The sequence below is a fragment of the Ptychodera flava genome, chromosome 13 (genome assembly GCF_041260155.1).
Source record: "Ptychodera flava strain L36383 chromosome 13, AS_Pfla_20210202, whole genome shotgun sequence".
Taxonomy (NCBI): Eukaryota; Metazoa; Hemichordata; class Enteropneusta; family Ptychoderidae; genus Ptychodera; species Ptychodera flava.
Window position 1 is genome coordinate 23,487,272 of NC_091940.1, and position 19,642 is coordinate 23,506,913.

Genomic DNA, 19,642 nt, shown 5'->3' on the forward strand with positions numbered 1-19,642 from the left:
GGTATCGCTGTAATCATATGAATTGCAGACTGCCAGGGAATATTCTTTGTCTTTGTTACACAGATCTTATGCTGTTATACTATCACCTGTTATTTCTAGTATCAAACAGCAAGAAACCGGTTATTTTACCATGCCGTCGGAACTGGTCTGATGTAGACAGACCTGAGAGAGTTGCTATCAGAATCAATTCCTTTTTAAATAGAACAGTGGTGATTTCAGCTATTGCTGCAACTTGGTAATCAGCCTTTCTTATAATAATTCGTAATATTTCGTAGGCTACACTTATGTCTTGCTCTAGTCACATGTTCCGTGTTCTTCTTCCCGCGTTTTTTCTTCTTTTGGGGGATTATCCAACTTTTGTCCTGTATGTTATATGTTTATGTAGATATTTTTCTACGGCCGACTAAATCTTAGCTGGTCTTAAACCTTCTACTGTATCACCATCTCCGTCTGTGGTGGTACTCATAAAGTAACATGTCTTACTATATTAAAGAGGCACTCCCACTTGGTAACATTTTTAAAACACATTTTTTTAATGCCAACGGTCGATATTGGACGTGGCGACTGCGCGCGGATTGCGTGATATCGATGAACAGAAACATATCATTTCCCGAGCGTATTTTTCACATCCCGAAGTTTTACGATTGTTTCTGGTTATGACCCGAAATCCCCCGAAAGTGTGACGATATTCTAAGGAGTCTAAAAACGTTCGAATGAAGCAATTAAATTACCTCCTACTGCGATGACTTTATATACATCATTATCAATGCCTTTATCTCTGGTAATTCTTGTTTAAAACTTCTCCTTAATTTTGTCGTTTTCATTATTCTCATCAGTTGTATTAATTTTTTAAACAAATACCACATAGATATCAGCTTTACGTGTAAAATATTAGTTGCCTCTGATGACTACTTTTTGTCGTCTGCCACAAAGTTACGCGTGGTTCGATACATAGCGGCCGCCGCGTGTGGTATGCGCGCACACCACGCGGCGGCCACTATGCATACTATGTATCAACCGCATCTATCTGTGCTAGTCACCTATGCGAATTCTGGTGGAATCAGCAAACTTTGTTTTTCGTTTTTTTTGCAGAGTCAATAGGACTCGGCTTTCTCCCATGGGACATGACCGCTCACCGACGCGAGTGGTACTGCTGTGGCGTACAGCAGCGTCAGCGTAGACTCGTACTCCATAGCTTAGTTGACAATGGCCCCAGTGCCGAACGTTCTATGTTCGGAAGCTGAATTCAGGTGGGCAACCGGAATTCAAACTTTAACTTTTTTGAGGACATGTTTTTATCGATATCTCGCGATCCGCACGCAGTCACCACGTCAAATATCGACCGTTGGCATTAAAAAAATGTGTTTTAAAAATGTTACCAAGTGGGAGTGCCTCTTTAAGGCCATGATTGTGTTTTTGCTGACTTTCTTACTTGTTTGGGCAAATATTACGTTTGTGCTCGAACAATCTTACTGGCAACATGTTTTCTATATTTTAGAAATAATGTGGGGAATATTTTCTGTAGAGATATTGGCCGCCGATCATTCCCAGTGACACTGAAGAAACTCACAGTTATCGATCAACAAAAACATTGGTTTATTACGTTTAAACTCACAGTACAGAGCAGCACGCCGCATCCATGTGCGTTGCCATTGTAGGTTTCAAAAAGCATGATGGGAAAATCTGGTAGTAATGAGAATTTAACTCCACAATCACAACAAAGTGACACAAATAAATTCAACTATGAAGCAACTGTTGCCGGAAACTTTGTAACAAATATGTCCTTGTTAACACAGTCCGCGCAAATAAATCATAGTACGTGCACAGTAATGAGTGTCCTGAAAATGTGCATTTCGGTCAAAGTTCAGCCATCGCCTGTACGTAGATTCTCATAACTGTGTCCAAGCTCTAGAAAAGTCTCTGTTGAGCGAAGTTTTTATGTCATGCGCAGTAAGTGTTCAAAGCATCGACTGTAGTATGTCATATTTTGCCAAATTTCTGGAATCAAAATAAACGCGGTAAACAACAATAAACAGAATTAAGTTTTGGTCTAAACAACAACAAATAACAATAATAAAGTCGGTAGGTTTTCCACACCCTCCCCCTATTAAAGTTACTTTTTACTTTAATATAGAGGTTTCCTAATCATCCTCATTCTCGTTAGGAATGACACCAACAAGGCGATCTACCGCAGCAGTCTTTGCCCACCAAGCAGGGCGTCTCAACTCTTGGTTTGTTTGAGATCTTTCCTCTTCAACAGCTGAAGTGCATGTCTGGTTAATCACAGAGTCAGCTTCTGGTTCAGCTGTAGTGCCAACCCTGTTGTGTTGTTAGTTCCGCTGACTTCCAGATCACACACCAACTGGAGTGGCCTCTCAACAACATAGCCACTACCTGTCCGGATCTTGTATCCTCTTATCACTCCATCCTTACCCACTATGTTGTCTACAATCCGTCCTATCTTCCAATTTGCTCGATTCTTGGTCGTGTCCTTGAGTAGAACAATAGAGTTCTTTCTTGGTAACTCCTGATCCTTTGCTTCAATCCTCTTGCTGTAACGTTCCTGCAAGGCGTGAAGGTACTCATTCAACCAATGTTTACGAGCGTTCTCTCTGCAGGATCGTAAGTACTTCAGCCACTTACTCATCACATCTCTCGAGTCATCCATGTCATCGATGCTCTCCTCCAGAAACCGCGCTGGTTTTCCACGCAACAGCAGGTTTGGGTGATCACTACTTGCTCGAAGTCTTCTTCCATATAGCACAATGGTCTGTTGTTCATGAACGTCTCCACATCGAGCAGAACTTCCTCAAGCTCTTCAAATTTCAGTAGTGCTCTTCCTATAGCTTTCAACAGACTTCTCTTCATGATGCCGATGAGTCGTTCAAAGAATCCACCCCACCATGGAGAACGTGACATGTTGAACTTCCACTCTATGCTATGTGTTGTCAAATAGTTGAACAAATCTTCATATTTTTGTAACGTTGACAACCACCGTTTGGTTGCGATGAAGGTCTTGGCATTGTCGCTCACCATGAAACTTTGTGATCCTCTCCGTGCAACAAACTCCTTCAACATTCATTCGCTTGAATTCATTCACAGACAGGTCTCTGCAAAGCTTGAGATGCACAGCTCTAGTGCTGGCACACGTGAAAAGGGCAATGTAAGCCTTTCTGGTCTCATACCTTTCTGATTTGTACATAAGTGGGCCTGCAAAGTCCACACCTGTCACATCGAACGGCTCAGTGAATTCTGTTCTGTAGGTGGGCATGGCTGATGTAGCTGGAGCATCCAACACCTTTGCACAATACTTCGCACAGTAACTGCATTCATGTCGTATAGACTTGACTATGGATCGTAGCTTTGGGATCCAGTATTTCTCTCTGACCTTACTCATTGTTGTTGCAACTCCCCCGTGCAATGTCTGAAGATGGCAGTGCTCAATGATACGTCTCGCCAGGGCAGATCTCTTGGGATGAAGATAGGGTTGTAACCTGGAACTCTGCCATGGCACCTCAGTATTCCATCTTCATTTGCTGCTAATATGACATCTGAAGTCATGTCGTTTGTTTGCTGTGTTATGTAGATCCATACCTTCTCTGATGCTGTGATCTCTGATTTAGTGAGTGGTCCCACTCGTCTCATCCCCTTACAGCCATCTATGAAACGCTTCATATATGACGTTATGCGTAGAAGCTTCCAGAATTTGAACTTGCTCAGAAGCTCTTGTGACCATGCTTTCGTCTCATTCTGAGTTGCATCTTCGAGCAGAAGCATCACTTCTCTTTTCTTCGTTGACTTTTTCTCTGACTTGGCTCCCTCTGACTCTGAAATCTCTGGTTGAACTGGTCTGTCACCTTCACTTGAGAGCCAGCTTGGCCCTTGAAACCACATCGTCCCGAGTTGACTTGGTGCTGACCCTCTAGTTCCCAGGTCGCTTGGATTTTCTGCTGTTGGCACATATCTCCACTTGGACTCTGTCAGCTCGCCAATCTTCTTGATCCAATTGCGCACAAATGTTGACCATTCTCCATGATTAGACAGCCAGTATAAAACAGTGGTGCTGTCTACCCAACTGTGACAAGCAGTGATACGGAAATTGGACAAGGCTCTGTTGACGTTATTCTGTAGTTTGGCTAGGGTATGTGCGGCGATCAACTCCAACCTTGGTATGCTCATATGTTTAGGAGCTATTCTTGCTTTAGCTGTGAGTAGATTCTGGCTGACCAGTGTTGAGTTTTCATACGCAACAATGTATATTGCAGCACAAACAGCAGTCTTGCTTGCATCCGCAAATCCATGCATCTCATAATGTGTTGGGTTGCCAGTGAACACACAGCGTGGTACAGTTATGGTTGGTGTATGCTGCAAGCTGTTTACCAACATCTGCCATTTCTGTTGAATTTCATCTGGAATTTCCTCATCCCAACGTAGCTGAAGAAGGCACATTTCACTGAAGATCAATTTCGCAGTGATAGTAACTGGAGAACTCCATCCAAGTATGTCAAAGATGCTGTTGATATCAGTTAACATCTTCCTTTCCGTGATTGGTTCACTGCTCTTCCGACATGATTCAAAACTGATTGTCAATGTGTCCTCCTCCTTGTTCCATGGAATACCTAAAATCTTTGTCTCATTGCCAGATGTGTTGCCAAGAAACCTTGTTGTGTAAGTATCTTTTTCCTTCTTTTCATTCTCTGCGCTGAGGTGATCGATGTTGCTATTCCATTTGTGAAGATTGAAACCACCCTCTAAGAGTATTTTGGTGGACTCTGCCTTGAAAGTAGCTACATCCTCTTCTTTATTTCCACCTCCTTGAATATCGTCAACATATGTATCTTCCAGCAAGCTGTGTACTGTTGCTGGATATTCCTGTTGATAGACCTCAATGTGCTTCTGCAATGTTACACCAAGAATATATGGACTTGATGTCGCTCAAAAAATCACTCGTGTGAATCTGTACTCTGTCACCTCACGATCTTGTAGATTGTTGTACCACAGAACTCGCAGTGCATCCCTGTCTTGTTCATGCACTCTGATTTGCAGGAAGCTTCTGAATATCTCCTGTGATACAGAACTTTCGCATGCGATTTCTTGCAATGATGTCAAACAAAAGTGGTTGTAGCAGTGGCCCTGTCTGTAGGCAGTCGTGAGTGAAGGGCTTCTCACATTGGCTCTCGCTGAGCAGTCATATACTATTCTCATCTTTGTTGTTTCTGCCTTATCTCGGATGACGGCTTGATGTGGGACATAATGTACTGTCTCCCCTGTTTGATTGGCTGGTACATGCTCAATCACTCCCATGTTGATTTGTTCTCTCATGATTTTGTCGTACTCTTCTAATCTCCCGATTCTCTCTAGTCTCTTTGTTGTGCTGTATAGCCGAGCTGTACACAAGCTCTTATTTGTAGGAAGTGGAACATGATCTTCTTTCCATGGTAGTTTTGTTTCATAGTATCCACTCTCTGCCCTAGCCAACTGTTTCTTGAACTCTTCGTGAATTGCTGCACTTTCCTTTACATCGGTGTCTTTGATGCCAAGAACATCTAGTGAGCACAGCTTCTCAAATTCTTCTTGGCTGGATCACAAAAAGAACTGTTTCTCTTTCTGACTCTCTCTCCCTGACTGCCGTCCAGATATTGTCCAACCCAGCATCGTGAACTCTGCTCCTGGATCCTTATGTGGATGGGTTCCAAGGACTAGAGGTTCTGTCGTGCGAATCCTCTGGTAGTCTGCGACTCCCAATATAATGTGAACTGGCATTGAAACATCCGTTGTCTCTTCCTCGCTGAAATGTAACCGGTTGAGTCGTCTGTGTTGTTTCTTCAATGCAGGAATGTCTGAGTTAGGCAGGTAGGTTAATGTACTTTTCTCGGCATTCACACACTCCACATTGAATGAGAAACCATCAACTGCTAGGGACTGTAATGTGATACTGTACACCTCAACAATCTTCCTTACAGTGCCGTACATCTGTTCAATACAACGCTGTTCTGTCTTCGCTGGCTTCAGTCGCAATTTGTGATTAAGTCTGAACATATGTACGAACTCCCTACACCTGTGTCAAACATGACTTGAACTTTCTCCTTTCCCACTTTGGCAATAACAGTGGCATGTAATGCTGAGGCATGATCCATCACTGAGCTCAATCCCTTTTCCACTTGGTATTGTCCGAAACATGAGCGTTGATTTCCCTTTGTCACAAATTGATGTATGATGCTTTCCTTTGCAGTTCTTGCATCCCCGGCACCTACAGTTGACTGCAAGATGACAAAATCCTGTACAGTTGAAACACATCCTGTTTCTTCTCAGTATTGCTCTCTTGGTGGCCACGTCCACTACTTTCACAGAGCCATTACTCGAATGATCTTTTGAACTGCAATACACACATTTAATCTTGCAAACTTGTTTAGACTCTCCATTACTGCCAAGAAGTAACTTTTCTTCTTTTTTCCTCCATGACGTGTGTCTTGCTGTATCATCTCTTCTCCCCATGGCAATCTTATCATCACCAGCTCTCAGGGGATTTCTCTCGACATACTTTCGTAGATATTCAACAAGCTGTTCCAAACCTCACTCTTCCCAATCATCGTCCTTTTGTACGAGGACTTCTCGAACTGGGCCAAGCTTGTCCATAAGAGTGTAGACTGAGCTTTGTGCAGTAGTCAGTTTCCCAATTGTAGTGAGAGTGCGAACTATCCTGGCAAGCCTGTTATAAAAGTCGTGAATGTCACGCAACTTGTGAATGTTGGTCACTACTGGTAGTTCCTCCAGTTCCTTTATCAAGGCTTTGTGCACCTTAATGTCCTTCCCATATGTCTCGACTAGTATTCTCTTGGCTTCCTGATATCCCTCTGAGGTATGTGGTAGCCCCAGGATATCCTCCTTTGGTTTGTCTTTCACCAGCTCTAATAAGTAATTAAACTTACTGATTTCTGCAAGATTGGAACCATCCACCTCTACGGTAAACTGATTCCAAAAGCGTAACCAGTCCTTGTAGTCACCAGAGAATGGCGTGATTGTATATTTCTGAAGCTTCACTGCTTGTGTTGAGGGCGCTGTTGATGATGCATGCTCCCCCCTGTGGTCAATTCGTTCGGCACGGCTGGCTTCGATCTGTCTCTCGAAATCTAATTTCTGTCTATACCACTCTTCCTCTCGTTTTTGTTGGCGTGTTGCTGCCATCTCAATTTCCATTTGTTGTTGTGCTCTGTATTTTGATTGTTGCTCATTTACCACGCGCTGGATATGTAGCTCTTTTTCAAGCTTGAGTTGTACGTCTCTTTCCACAGCTTCGTCCAGCTGTTTTCTGATACGCTGCCGCGCCTCCCTAAATAACTGGATGGACTTTTTCTGTGTTGTTGTCCACTCCTTCACATGTTCTAAGTCTGACTCTGCTTCCGAGAGATATTCGGCTGTCTCGTCTTTCAATTTGTCTAATCGCTTGATCAACTCTCCTGTTTGTTCATATGCCGTGGTAATATCACAGGGTACACGGGCTTGTTGTTTATTTGTGTCTGTTTGTTTGTGTGTATGTTTGTGTTTGTTTATTTGTTATTTTTAATAAAATAACAGCGAAAAGCTGTTTTGTTAATATTTGTCAATAAAGAGCAGTTTATTTGTTTGTTTGTTTGTTTGTTTATTTATTTATTTATTTGTTTGTTTGTTTGTTTGTTTGTTGATACGTATTTCCGATGGTTAGGGTTAGGGTTAGGCTTAAGTTAGGGTTAGGGTTAGGGTTAGGGTTAGGCTTATTCACTCCCTCTATATATTGAGACAAGGGGAGCAACTGGGATTCCAACATCTGTATTTTCAAGTCAAGAAAAACACACCAAATAAATGCCAGACAATTGAAATATTGGGTTTGTGGCAGCATCATGTCCTGTACTTATCACACCTATCCTTTAATTCGATGGACAGAGCAAAAATCGGCGATATTTAGCATCTTTCTCCTTTGATTCGTACAGTTTGTACGGCAAAACGTAAGTGTCACACTTTGGCGGGTTAGTACGTCAGTGAAATTCAAATCGGACCAATCAGATAGCTTGTTAGCCCTGCCTTGGCCCGAACTGGAGACGTTACCGTTGTGGGGCTCGAACCAGGATGATTTTACTTTGGCGCATTTTGCCATGTTCATTTTCCCTTTACGAATCGTCGACAACTTTGTATGCCGCAACATTCACTTTGGTCTTATGAGAAGAAGGTTCCACTAGAGAACTTCAACTATACATCTGTGCAAAACGCACTCATTTCCAATCAGTTCGTGAGATATACGAGACTAAATGGAAATAAAAACATGAGCGTAAACCCGGAAGTAAACAAATACAGAGAGACCGTCGCCAAGCAACGGTTGAATTTCCGCGGCTGGAAAAGTTGTTCTTGGTATTGGTTCAATTCTAATAGTTTTCTAGCTATCGAAAGTAAACTACGGGCAGTAACCTCCAAGTACGAACAATACTGTACTCGTCCGAGTATACTATAAGCCCCCGGTTTGGCAACACTGAACGGTTAAAAACTGTGGAGGGGCTCGAGCATCCCATTTTTTTCTGCCACTGTCGCTTAACTTATGCTAATTTTATGCACGATTTTTTCAACTCCTCTGGATGTGTCTATCGCTTTCCAAATCAACTTTATCCAAAGGTATTGATTACACAATCTCTGAATACAGAAGTGACATTTTGGTAAAATTTCAGCGTCGAAAAAACCCCAAACTTGAAACAAAGACGTCATGTACATGTATGCTGCTGATCTGAGTGTATGTGAACTGGCATGGCATGCATATTGCCTACACGGAAAGGCAACTCAATATTCCTGTATCAAACCGTATACATCTTGTGAAAACAACCATGAGAAAAACTGCCGTGAAGAACTGTCCGGCCAAGGCAGCTGATTATGTATTCAACATTAGCATACATTACCATACAAATAATCGTCATATCAACGGACTAGCTTGTGACGTAAGAATTTTAAGTGAGGGCATCTTGACCGATGGGAGGAGAACTCCGCGAAGGTGCTAATTGGTGTTCGATGACAATAATTGACGCTTGATTACCGTCTGATCGAATATCCATTTCATTTGTTTGTTTAAAAAACAAACTGTCTAACTCTTGTAAAAAACACGCCAGATTGCACTGCTTCTTGTCTCTTGTCACGCGCGTCTCCCTATTATACTGAACCTGCTTTCTGTTTGTAAGTTGCTTCTCTAAATATTACGTTATCGTTTCTTTTTGGAAGTGGCTATTTGCACCGCAGCCGTGCGGATAAGGAATCTAAATTTCTTATTCACACCGCGGTGCTTATACCCAATCAGATAGCGGTTTACATATACAACCAAACAAAATTGTAGCTTTCACACATTCAACGATATTTGGTTAATATTAATTGCTCTGTAAACTTTATAGCAACTTGAAGTCAAAGTGGCGCGGTGAGTTGGCGGGACGCGTTAGAAGTGGCCGTACTTGCATATTATCTGGTGTCACGTTCGCTTCCGCGGATAGGATTTTTGCTCCCTGCCCACTCTGTTTGTTCCTCTCTCGTTCTCTCTCTCTTTCTCTTTTTCCTTCCGTCTTCGGTGCGGTGCGAATAACACCTTTCTTTATTTTTTAATAAACTTTATAACCACAGTCCAAAATCCAGTCAGATAACTGGTTTCGAAATGTTTAGCCCGCACTTTTCCCGACCGAAGTAGTTCCGGCCCAAAAATTAAGTCGTTTGAGGCCCCCAGAGTCACTCAATCGCGCCCTAAGACCAAAGGGTAGTTATGTAGAATTAAAACATTTACTGTCACGAGTCATAATTACTGGCAAAACATGTCCCTATCGCTCACTCTACCTGTGTTGTCCCTTGTGGGTCCGACTATCAATTTATTGTTTCTATCCCTCTCTCTACATACAGATACATTTTGTATCTTAGGGTCCCTCTCTCTACATACAGATACATTTTGTATCTTAGGGAGGGCCTAAAGCCAGGGAACGATCTCGGTGTCAAATTTATTTCTTTTGAGGGCCGGAACGATGACGTTGCTCTTGGGAACGGAATGGTTTGGCTTGGTGAAAAAGCGGGGCCGGAAGGGTTTGGGCCGGATCGTCAACTACCCTGCAAGTGATCAATGACCCATGCCTCTATGGTTGTCACAGTATGGTGACATGGCAAGGAAGTAGTCCAGCGCCCGAGTTCGCACAAACGGCGTCAGTCTTGCAAAAGTCAGTAGCAATGCATGGGTGTCAAACAATGGTTTTGATAAGGTCAATTACCAACGACTTAAAATTCGCGTTTCTGGTTAAACCACCCTTCCTTTACTATGTACGGCTACACAAAACATATCCTATCTTTCCATTCTGATCGGTTTATGTGTAACTTAAGCATGCAAGTGGAAAAACGACTATTTATAGTCTAAGATATCAATCTCGCGGAAATCGTTCATTACATGCCCCTCCTTTCAAACACGATCAAATGCGTACTTGGAACTTTGCAAATAGCCAAGAAAGAAGTGAAGATCGACAAAGCAATATACCTTAAACTGTTTTCGTCTTGTTAACAACCTTTCAGAAACATAGTGTGTCAGTGGCTCTTGCGTTTGATTTGATGTTTAATGCAGTAAATGTATGAATCCGTTTTGAGATCATGGTTGATGTAAAGTAAGAAAAGTGTCGTGATTAAGCAACTACAAAGAAATTAATTGTCGTTATAAATGTGTTTGGTCGTTATAAATGCGTATTTGTGTTTGCGAGTATGTTTGTAATCAATTCTTTCAACTCAAATCTTTGAACTCCCGGCTTATCACGGCTTATCAAGCTTAAAGTAAGGTGTGAAAAACGAACATTCGGCAGTCCTTTGTTTCGCATAATGATTGGCAGCCGCGCGCTCCGTTTATGTGCATTCAAATTAACCCGCTTCTGCATTGCATATGCATATATGCATGTGAAATGAGATTTCAACCCGTCGTTTTCACGGGTTGAAGCAGTTCTCGACCGGACAGTTCTTCACGGCACTACTCGGCATGAACATAGCAGTGATTGTAATAGTCACCAGGAAAAAAGCTTCACAAATGAAAGGATAATTGCTTCAAACAAAAGCAACTGCATGTTCACATGAAAACATACATCGTGGCCGTCAATGAAAATAAACCATGGTAGACGTGTGTGAGACTATTCTATTTAGGCGACGGGGTGAGCAGGGTCAAAGAATCAAGAAAGTACTGGAAAAACGTGTCATTTTCCTTACGTTGCTGTCAAGGGAACTCGAGTTTCCATTGTTTTTACATCTTTTAATGGTTACTTTATTATTTTAAAGTATGATCCGTTGTCATGAACAGTGAATCAACGACTTTTTTGTTGCATTCTCGATATCTGCGAACAGGTATTAGTCACAGGCACGACTGCATCTTGCTGTGGTATAGTCGCTTGAGAACTGGCGTTCGCGTATACTGCTGTGAGTCTAACAAGCTATCTGATTGGTCCGATTTGAATTTCACTGACGTACTAACCCGCCAAAGTGTGACACTTACGTTTTGCCGTACAAACTGTACGAATCAAAGGAGAAAGATGCTAAATATCGCCGATTTTTGCTCTGTCCATCGAATTAAAGGATAGGTGTGATAAGTACAGGACATGATGCTGCCACAAACCCAATATTTCAATTGTCTGGCATTTATTTGGTGTGTTTTTCTTGACTTGAAAATACAGATGTTGGAATCCCAGTTGCTCCCCTTGTCTCAATATATAGAGGGAGTGAATAAGCCTAACCCTAACCCTAACCCTAACTTAAGCCTAACCCTAACCCTAACCCTAACCCTAACTTAAGCCTAACCCTAACCCTAACCATCGGAAATACGTATCAACAAACAAACAAACAAACAAATAAATAAACAAACAAACAAACAAACAAATAAATAAACTGCTCTTTATTGACAAATATTAACAAAACAGCTTTTCGCTGTTATTTTATTAAAAATAATAAATAAACAAACACAAACATACACACAAACAAACAGACACAAATAAACAACAAGCCCGTGTACCCTGTGGTAATATCTGCCGTGTCCTCACTGTTGGATAGCTCTGCAATTTCATCAAGTTTGATTTCAGCAATTGCCAACTGTCGTTTGAATCTCTCCTCGGTAAATGCCATGTTTTGTGCACGTTTGCAAGTGCTGCGATCAATCGGTTATACGACTGCAAAACCTGGTAGCAACTGCGCCAGTTCTGCTTTCCCACGGTAACTTTGTCTAATTTGATTGCTGATGCAATGCTGTATAAAACACTATAAAAGTCCTATATGTGATGTACTCACGCTCGTTCTCTAGTCGTGGTCGCCACCATTCAGTGTGGGGAATATTTTCTGTAGAGATATTGGCCACCGATCATTCCAAGTGAGACTGAAGAAACTCACAGTTCTCGATCAACAAGAAAATATTTGTTTATTACGTTTAAATTCACGGTACAGAGCAGCACGCCGCATCCATGTGCGTTGCCATTGTAGGTTTCAAAAAGCATGATGGGAAAATCTGGTAGTAATGAGAATTTAACTCCACAATCACAACAAAGTGACACAAATAAATTCAACTATGAAGCAACTGTTGCCGGAAACTTTGTAACAAATATGTCCTTGTTAACACAGTCCGCGCAAATAAATCATAGTACGTGCACAGTGATGAGTGTCCTGAAAATGTGCATTTCGGTCAAAGTTCAGCCATCGCCTGTACGTAGATTCTCATAACTGTGTCCAAGCTCTAGAAAAGTCTCTGTTGAGCGAAGTTTTTATGTCATGCGCAGTAAGTGTTCAAAGCATCGACTGTAGTATGTCATATTTTGCCAAATTTCTGGAATCAAAATAAACGCGGTAAACAACAATAAACAGAATTAAGTTTTGTCTAAACAACAACAAATAACAAACATAGGACCAAAGTCCCTGAAGCTACTATAGACATGGATACAAAATTAAGTATTTCCTGACTGTATGAAATTATCTCACTAAGGTCATCCTAGGGACATGTAAACAAATGTTAAAGCTGTCTGACCAGTGGTTTTGAAAAAACAAGCGACTCAACAGTTGACAGAGCTCTGCTGTGTTATGTAGAGAATAACCTTTTGTGACACATGTATTGATGAAGAAGGTGAATATCTTTGATAGATCATTTCAGGATGGCTTGACCAAAAATGGAAAAAAATTCCGTAAAAATACAGATTTGCATATTTCATCAGACTAAATTAGTCTATAATAGCAAATAAACGAGAGTTAATTACATTCTAATTAAAGTAAACTGGACTTGCTTAAATCAAGATTTACGTCATAATAAAAGAGCATATCTGTCAGGTTATACAGAATCTTGAGCTGGTTATCTTTTAATAACAGCATTTTCATCCTATTAACCAAGCACATTTTAACTTTCAAATTAACATTGTAAGTAAGTTCTGTTGAATAAGTTGAGACTGTACGTACTCAGAGAAAGCACACTGAAGAGACAAATGTTTGTAACTTAAGAAGTTCAAGGTCATCAAAAGCATTATAAGGAATCATGTTACACTTTCATTGCACTGTTTACACAGATTGCATAATTGCTATAAATAGCACGAGGAATCTTACAGCCCAGCTTTACCATAAAAACCCTATCACTTTGACCACTCTTTTAATGACCACTCTATTTTTTTCCTCATAAAGTAATCTTATTTTATCCTTACCAAGTCAACCATAAATGGAAATTAGAACTTTCTCTATCTCTATTTATTTGACCACCCTATCATGTCAAACTATTATGAGCAATTTCTTTTAGATAACATAAATGGTAGTTCAGAATATATCAAAGTTGGGATTCAGGAAAGTTGCCTTTACATGTTTTAATCCTCCAAGATGGTAAGCATTTCACTATGAACTGTCAAAAAAAGTTGAACTTTCTGATAATTCCACACTAAAATTATTTTGGCTTTGATGATTTCCTAATTAATTCAATTATTTAAAATCATATTAGTTATTTTTTTCTCAGTGAATTGATAGGGTTTATACAGTACAAGAATTACATACAATGTAAGTCAAATTTGACCAAAAATGACAAAAAAACTCCTTAAAAATACACATTTGCATATTTCATCACAATTTGAAAAAATCTAAGTTGGGTTATCCCTAGGACCTGTATACCAAATAACAAAGCTGTCTGACTAGCGGTTATGAAGAAGAAGATTTTTTACCAAAAACACCTTTTTTGGCATTAATTTGCCTATTTTCAACAATATCAAAAAATTAAAAAAATTGGTTTCTCAAAATCATATTTTTCATCTACGCAACAAATATCTAATCAGTAAGTACTGCAGTTCTCAAGATATTTGAGTGGACGGATGCCTCACAAACGGACATACATACATACATATATACATACATACAGACTGACGACGGACGCCGGACGGATACCCATCCCAATAGCTTCTATAGACTATAGTCTATAGTAGCTAATAATAAAGTCGGTAGGCTTTCCACAATAAAAACATAGCCTTTAAAGTGGTGTTCATCTGAAAGGAACATTCAAGTGGTTTACAATATTGTCAATGAATGGTCCAATACAGCATGGCGAATATGTCGTTTGACCTTGTGATTTCCTGGGTTATGGAATACTTTGAGTGTTATCAGTATGAACAGCTAATGCTAAGGCAGACACCAACTAAGCCAAGGTGAAATTTGGCCTAAATGCTTCGTAAAATTTATATCAAAAATCATTTATTCTATAATATCTCGCCAAGCTTATATCGCTTAGGTATCAATTACAATATAGGCAAGTAATTGTGGCCAACTCTTGTTTTAAATTGAAAGTAGTATTTTGGACTTGGTGATAACCAAAATATTCTCTTTTACTGAATGTTTATCTTCAGTATGAAATTATCGCTAATTTGTGGTTCCAATAACTCAATAACAGCTAGATTGATAACAGTTCAGATAGATGTGAACCTAGCCATGCTTGGACAAATTATGCCGAGTAATAAAGTTATTTGAAAACGTAATGACATTTTCTCACTGTACATTACGGTGACATTAGGTATTATCATGTTGTTTGGATGCGGACACTTCTTGAAGTATACGATGGATGGGAATTATTTTATAATGTCATGATTACATCCTGATAATTATTAGATTTTAGGCGTCAATCATATTAAAGCCAGATGTTAATGGTGATACTGGGTTTACCTGTTCGAAAGATGACAAATATTCCCCATCAACAATCTACGCCAACGGGTAAATATCAAATTAACATGCTTTGCTTCTCCCTTGTATTTTGGTCCAAGGTATTCCTGACAAAGAAGGTGGTCTACATACTTGTCACAGATCTAACAAAATCATTGAATGAGATATTACCAGTAAAATTGTCAGGAACAAGTTCGTACGGACAGTTTTTCAAGGATGAATGGAAAACGCAAGGTAAATATCATGCAATATTATTATAACAAATGAAGCAGCGCTTTTGTCGAATTACAGTTATACTTGTAGTTTCTTATTGCTTTAAGTAACTTCCGATGTTGATATACGATTTGACGTCATACGGACAGCAAGCGACAATTAATTACCCTTGTTAGTAGAAAAGTTTGCTGATTTCATTGATAATGATATTACGTATATTGACATTTCTGTACTGATTTCTATCACTCAGAAAATAAGCTTTTATACTAGTGAAAGGGATACATAACTGTAAACCCACATTTATTACTGCATAATTTCCTCTCCATTCACAATTTTGCTATTGGGTATTAACTTGCGAGCAATAAAGGGGTCATTGGTTTCTCACAGAGTATCAGTTGCTGTAGTTGCAATATTTCTCGTTCTAAATAATTCGCAATGTAGGCAAGCATGAGTTGTATTCAGCCTCTTCTTTAATGCTGTGCAGTCAAGTGAAAATTAATGTAGCTCTAATTTTGTCTTTGGCATACATGTACGTCCATTATTCAGTGACGCAATACTAATAGATGTTGAATGGTCAAATATCAACGACGTTATCAGTTGCCAAATTAAAAATGCGTTTTGATGCAAAGGTGTTGTTTAATTTTCTGCTTGCAATTTTGAAATAATTAACCAAATTTTTCACCATATTTTCAGACTTTTTATCGTTTTGGATGAATTTGATTCACTTAAAAGAGGTATGTGAAGTCACGGCCTCTTCAGAAGGTGCTGGGGGATCGGAAGTGAACAAATGTTCTCCTGTTCTCATCGTTGGGACAAAAAAAGATCAACTGGTAAGGATGTAATATTCTTGATGACATAAAAGTGTCTCGGTTTGCGTTTTAGATCATAGGAGCTGCACAAAATGTCCGTCCCCAGGGGCAGGGGTGGGGTAGTGGTGTCTTGGGCTCAGCACAGGGTTCTTCTTGCTATGATTTAATTTATTTAATACATTTCACTATGATATGTTTTGCCAATAAAGAATACTGCCAACCCTTGGTGTCTTGGTCTTACGTTAACACTGGTTTGTTAAAATACGGATAGTTTTCAATCGGATTCGAACCCACAACATACGGCATCAGTCGCCTAGCTGAAAGGCCAGAGACAGAACCAGTCAGCTAAATCTCCACTCCCAAAAAAGAGTGGTTCAATAGCCGGCTAAGTTGTTACATTTTTCTGACTGAGACCGCTCAACACGTTGTAGAGTTCGTGAAGCACTCACGCACGCATGCTCACTATCATACATCGCACATACACACTACATCGAAGCGAAGAAACGAATTTCATCGCTTTAACTGGGCGAACGATAACCTCGGGGACAATTCTGTCCACCAGCAGTGTTACCAACCCAGGATAGAAAATACGGATAGTTTTCAATCGGATTCGAACCCACAACATACGGTATCAGTCGCCTAGCTGAAAGGCCAGAGACAGAACCAGTCGGCTAAATCTCCACTCCCAAAAAAGAGTGGTTCAATAGCCGGCTAAGTTGTTACATTTTTCTGACTGAGACCGCTCAACACGTTGTAGGGTTCGTGAAGCACTCACGCACGCATGCTCACTATCATACATCGCACATACACACTACATCGAAGCGAAGAAACGAATTTCATCGCTTTAACTGGGCGAACGATAACCTCGGGGACAATTCTGTCCACCAGCAGTGTTACCAACCCAGGATAGAAAATACGGATAGTTTTCAATCGGATTCGAACCCACAACATACGGCATCAGTCGCCTAGCTGAAAGGCCAGAGACAGAACCAGTCGGCTAAATCTCCACTCCCAAAAAAGAGTGGTTCAATAGCCGGCTAAGTTGTTACATTTTTCTGACTGAGACCGCTCAACACGTTGTAGGGTTCGTGAAGCACTCACGCACGCATGCTCACTATCATACATCGCACATACACACTACATCGAAGCGAAGAAACGAATTTCATCGCTTTAACTGGCAAACGATAACCTCGGGGACAATTCTGTCCACCAGCAGTGTTACCAACCCAGGATAGAAAATACGGATAGTTTTCAATCGGATTCGAACCACAACATACGGCATCAGTCGCCTAGCTGAAAGGCCAGAGACAGAACCAGTCGGCTAAATCTCCACTCCCAAAAAGAGTGGTTCAATAGCCGGCTAAGTTGTTACATTTTTCTGACTGAGACCGCTCAACACGTTGTAGGGTTCGTGAAGCACTCACGCACGCATGCTCACTATCATACATCGCACATACACACTACATCGAAGCGAAGAAACGAATTCATCGCTTTAACTGGGCGAACGATAACCTCGGGGACAATTCTGTCCACCAGCAGTGTTACCAACCCAGGAGAGAAAATACGGATAGTTTTCAATCGGATTCGAACCCACAACATACGGCATCAGTCGCCTAGCTGAAAGGCCAGAGACAGAACCAGTCGGCTAAATCTCCACTCCAAAAAAGAGTGGTTCAATAGCCGGCTAAGTTGTTACATTTTTCTGACTGAGACCGCTCAACACGTTGTAGGGTTCGTGAAGCACTCACGCACGCATGCTCACTATCATACATCGCACATACACACTACATCGAAGCGAAGAAACGAATTTCATCGCTTTAACTGGGCGAACGATAACCTCGGGGACAATTCTGTCCACCAGCAGTGTTACCAACCCAGGATAGAAAATACGGATAGTTTTCAATCGGATTCGAACCCACAACATACGGCATCAGTCGCCTAGCTGAAAGGCCAGAGACAGAACCAGTCGGCTAAATCTCCACTCCCAAAAAAGAGTGGTTCAATAGCCGGCTAAGTTGTTACATTTTTCTGACTGAGACCGCTCAACACGTTGTAGAGTTCGTGAAGCACTCACGCACGCATGCTCACTATCATACATCGCACATACACACCACATCGAAGCGAAAGAAACGAATTTCATCGCTTTAACTGGGCAAACGATAACCTCGGGGACAATTCTGTCCACCAGCAGTGTTACCAACCAGGATAGAAAATACGGATAGTTTTCAATCGGATTCGAACCCACAACATACGGCATCAGTCGCCTAGCTGAAAGGCCAGAGACAGAACCAGTCGGCTAAATCTCCACTCCCAAAAAGAGTGGTTCAATAGCCGGCTAAGTTGTTACATTTTTCTGACTGAGACCGCTCAACACGTTGTAGGGTTCGTGAAGCACTCACGCACGCATGCTCACTATCATACATCGCACATACACACTACATCGAAGCGAAGAAACGAATTTCATCGCTTTAACTGGGCGAACGATAACCTCGGGGACAATCTGTCCACCAGCAGTGTTACCAACCCAGGATAGAAAATACGGATAGTTTTCAATCGGATTCGAACCCACAACATACGGCATCAGTCGCCTAGCTGAAAGCCAGAGACAGAACCAGTCGGCTAAATCTCCACTCCCAAAAAGAGTGGTTCAATAGCTGGCTAAGTTGTTACATTTTTCTGACTGAGACCGCTCAACACGTTGTAGGGTTCGTGAAGCACTCACGCACGCATGCTCACTATCATACATCGCACATACACACTACATCGAAGCGAAGAAACGAATTTCATCGCTTTAACTGGGCGAACGATAACTCGGGGACAATTCTGTCCACCAGCAGTGTTACCAACCCAGGATAGAAAATACGGATAGTTTTCAATCGGATTCGAACCCACAACATACGGCATCAGTCGCTAGCTGAAAGGCCAGAGACAGAACCAGTCGGCTAAATCTCCACTCCCAAAAAAGAGTGGTTCAATAGCCGGCTAAGTTGTTACATTTTTCTGACTGAGACCGCTCAACACGTTGTAGGGTTCGTGAAGCACTCACGCACGCATGCTCACTATCATACATCGCACATACACACTACATCGAAGCGAAGAAACGAATTTCATCGCTTTACGTTTAAAGCCCCGGGCGAAATGGATCGGGATCCGGATTAATGCCAAGTTTGGATGGGCGTTTTGGGGCATGGCTCTGCATAATGAGTCTGTTGGTAACGGCTGCTATCGTTCGCATTATCTAGGTAATATGTTTGCTCTCAACTCACGCTCTGACTATAAGCTTAGGTACAGCCTTCGCAATACGCGAAAGAAAAAAGAAAGAAGAAAAAATATCAATTTCATAAAAACAGGAGCGTGCTGAGCATGAATTGATCTACTGAAGTTTTTGCTGAGTTGGTTTTCTGAAGTTTCGGGGTCATGTCATCGTTCGAGAATGATTTGGCTGCTGACCA

At 41.1% G+C, this 19,642-nt stretch overlaps 1 protein-coding gene across 1 annotated transcript; it reads right to left on the minus strand.

Annotated features, from left to right (window-relative positions):
* Window positions 1-3,393: 3,393 nt before the first annotated feature.
* LOC139148513 (uncharacterized) lies at window positions 3,394-5,304 on the minus strand. The gene is made up of 2 exons (XM_070720002.1): window positions 5,170-5,304; window positions 3,394-4,896 (listed from the first exon to the last, which is right to left on the minus strand). The coding sequence occupies exons 1-2, from the start codon at window positions 5,302-5,304 to the stop codon at window positions 3,394-3,396; spliced, it is 1,638 nt and encodes a 545-aa protein (XP_070576103.1).
* Window positions 5,305-19,642: the final 14,338 nt, after the last annotated feature.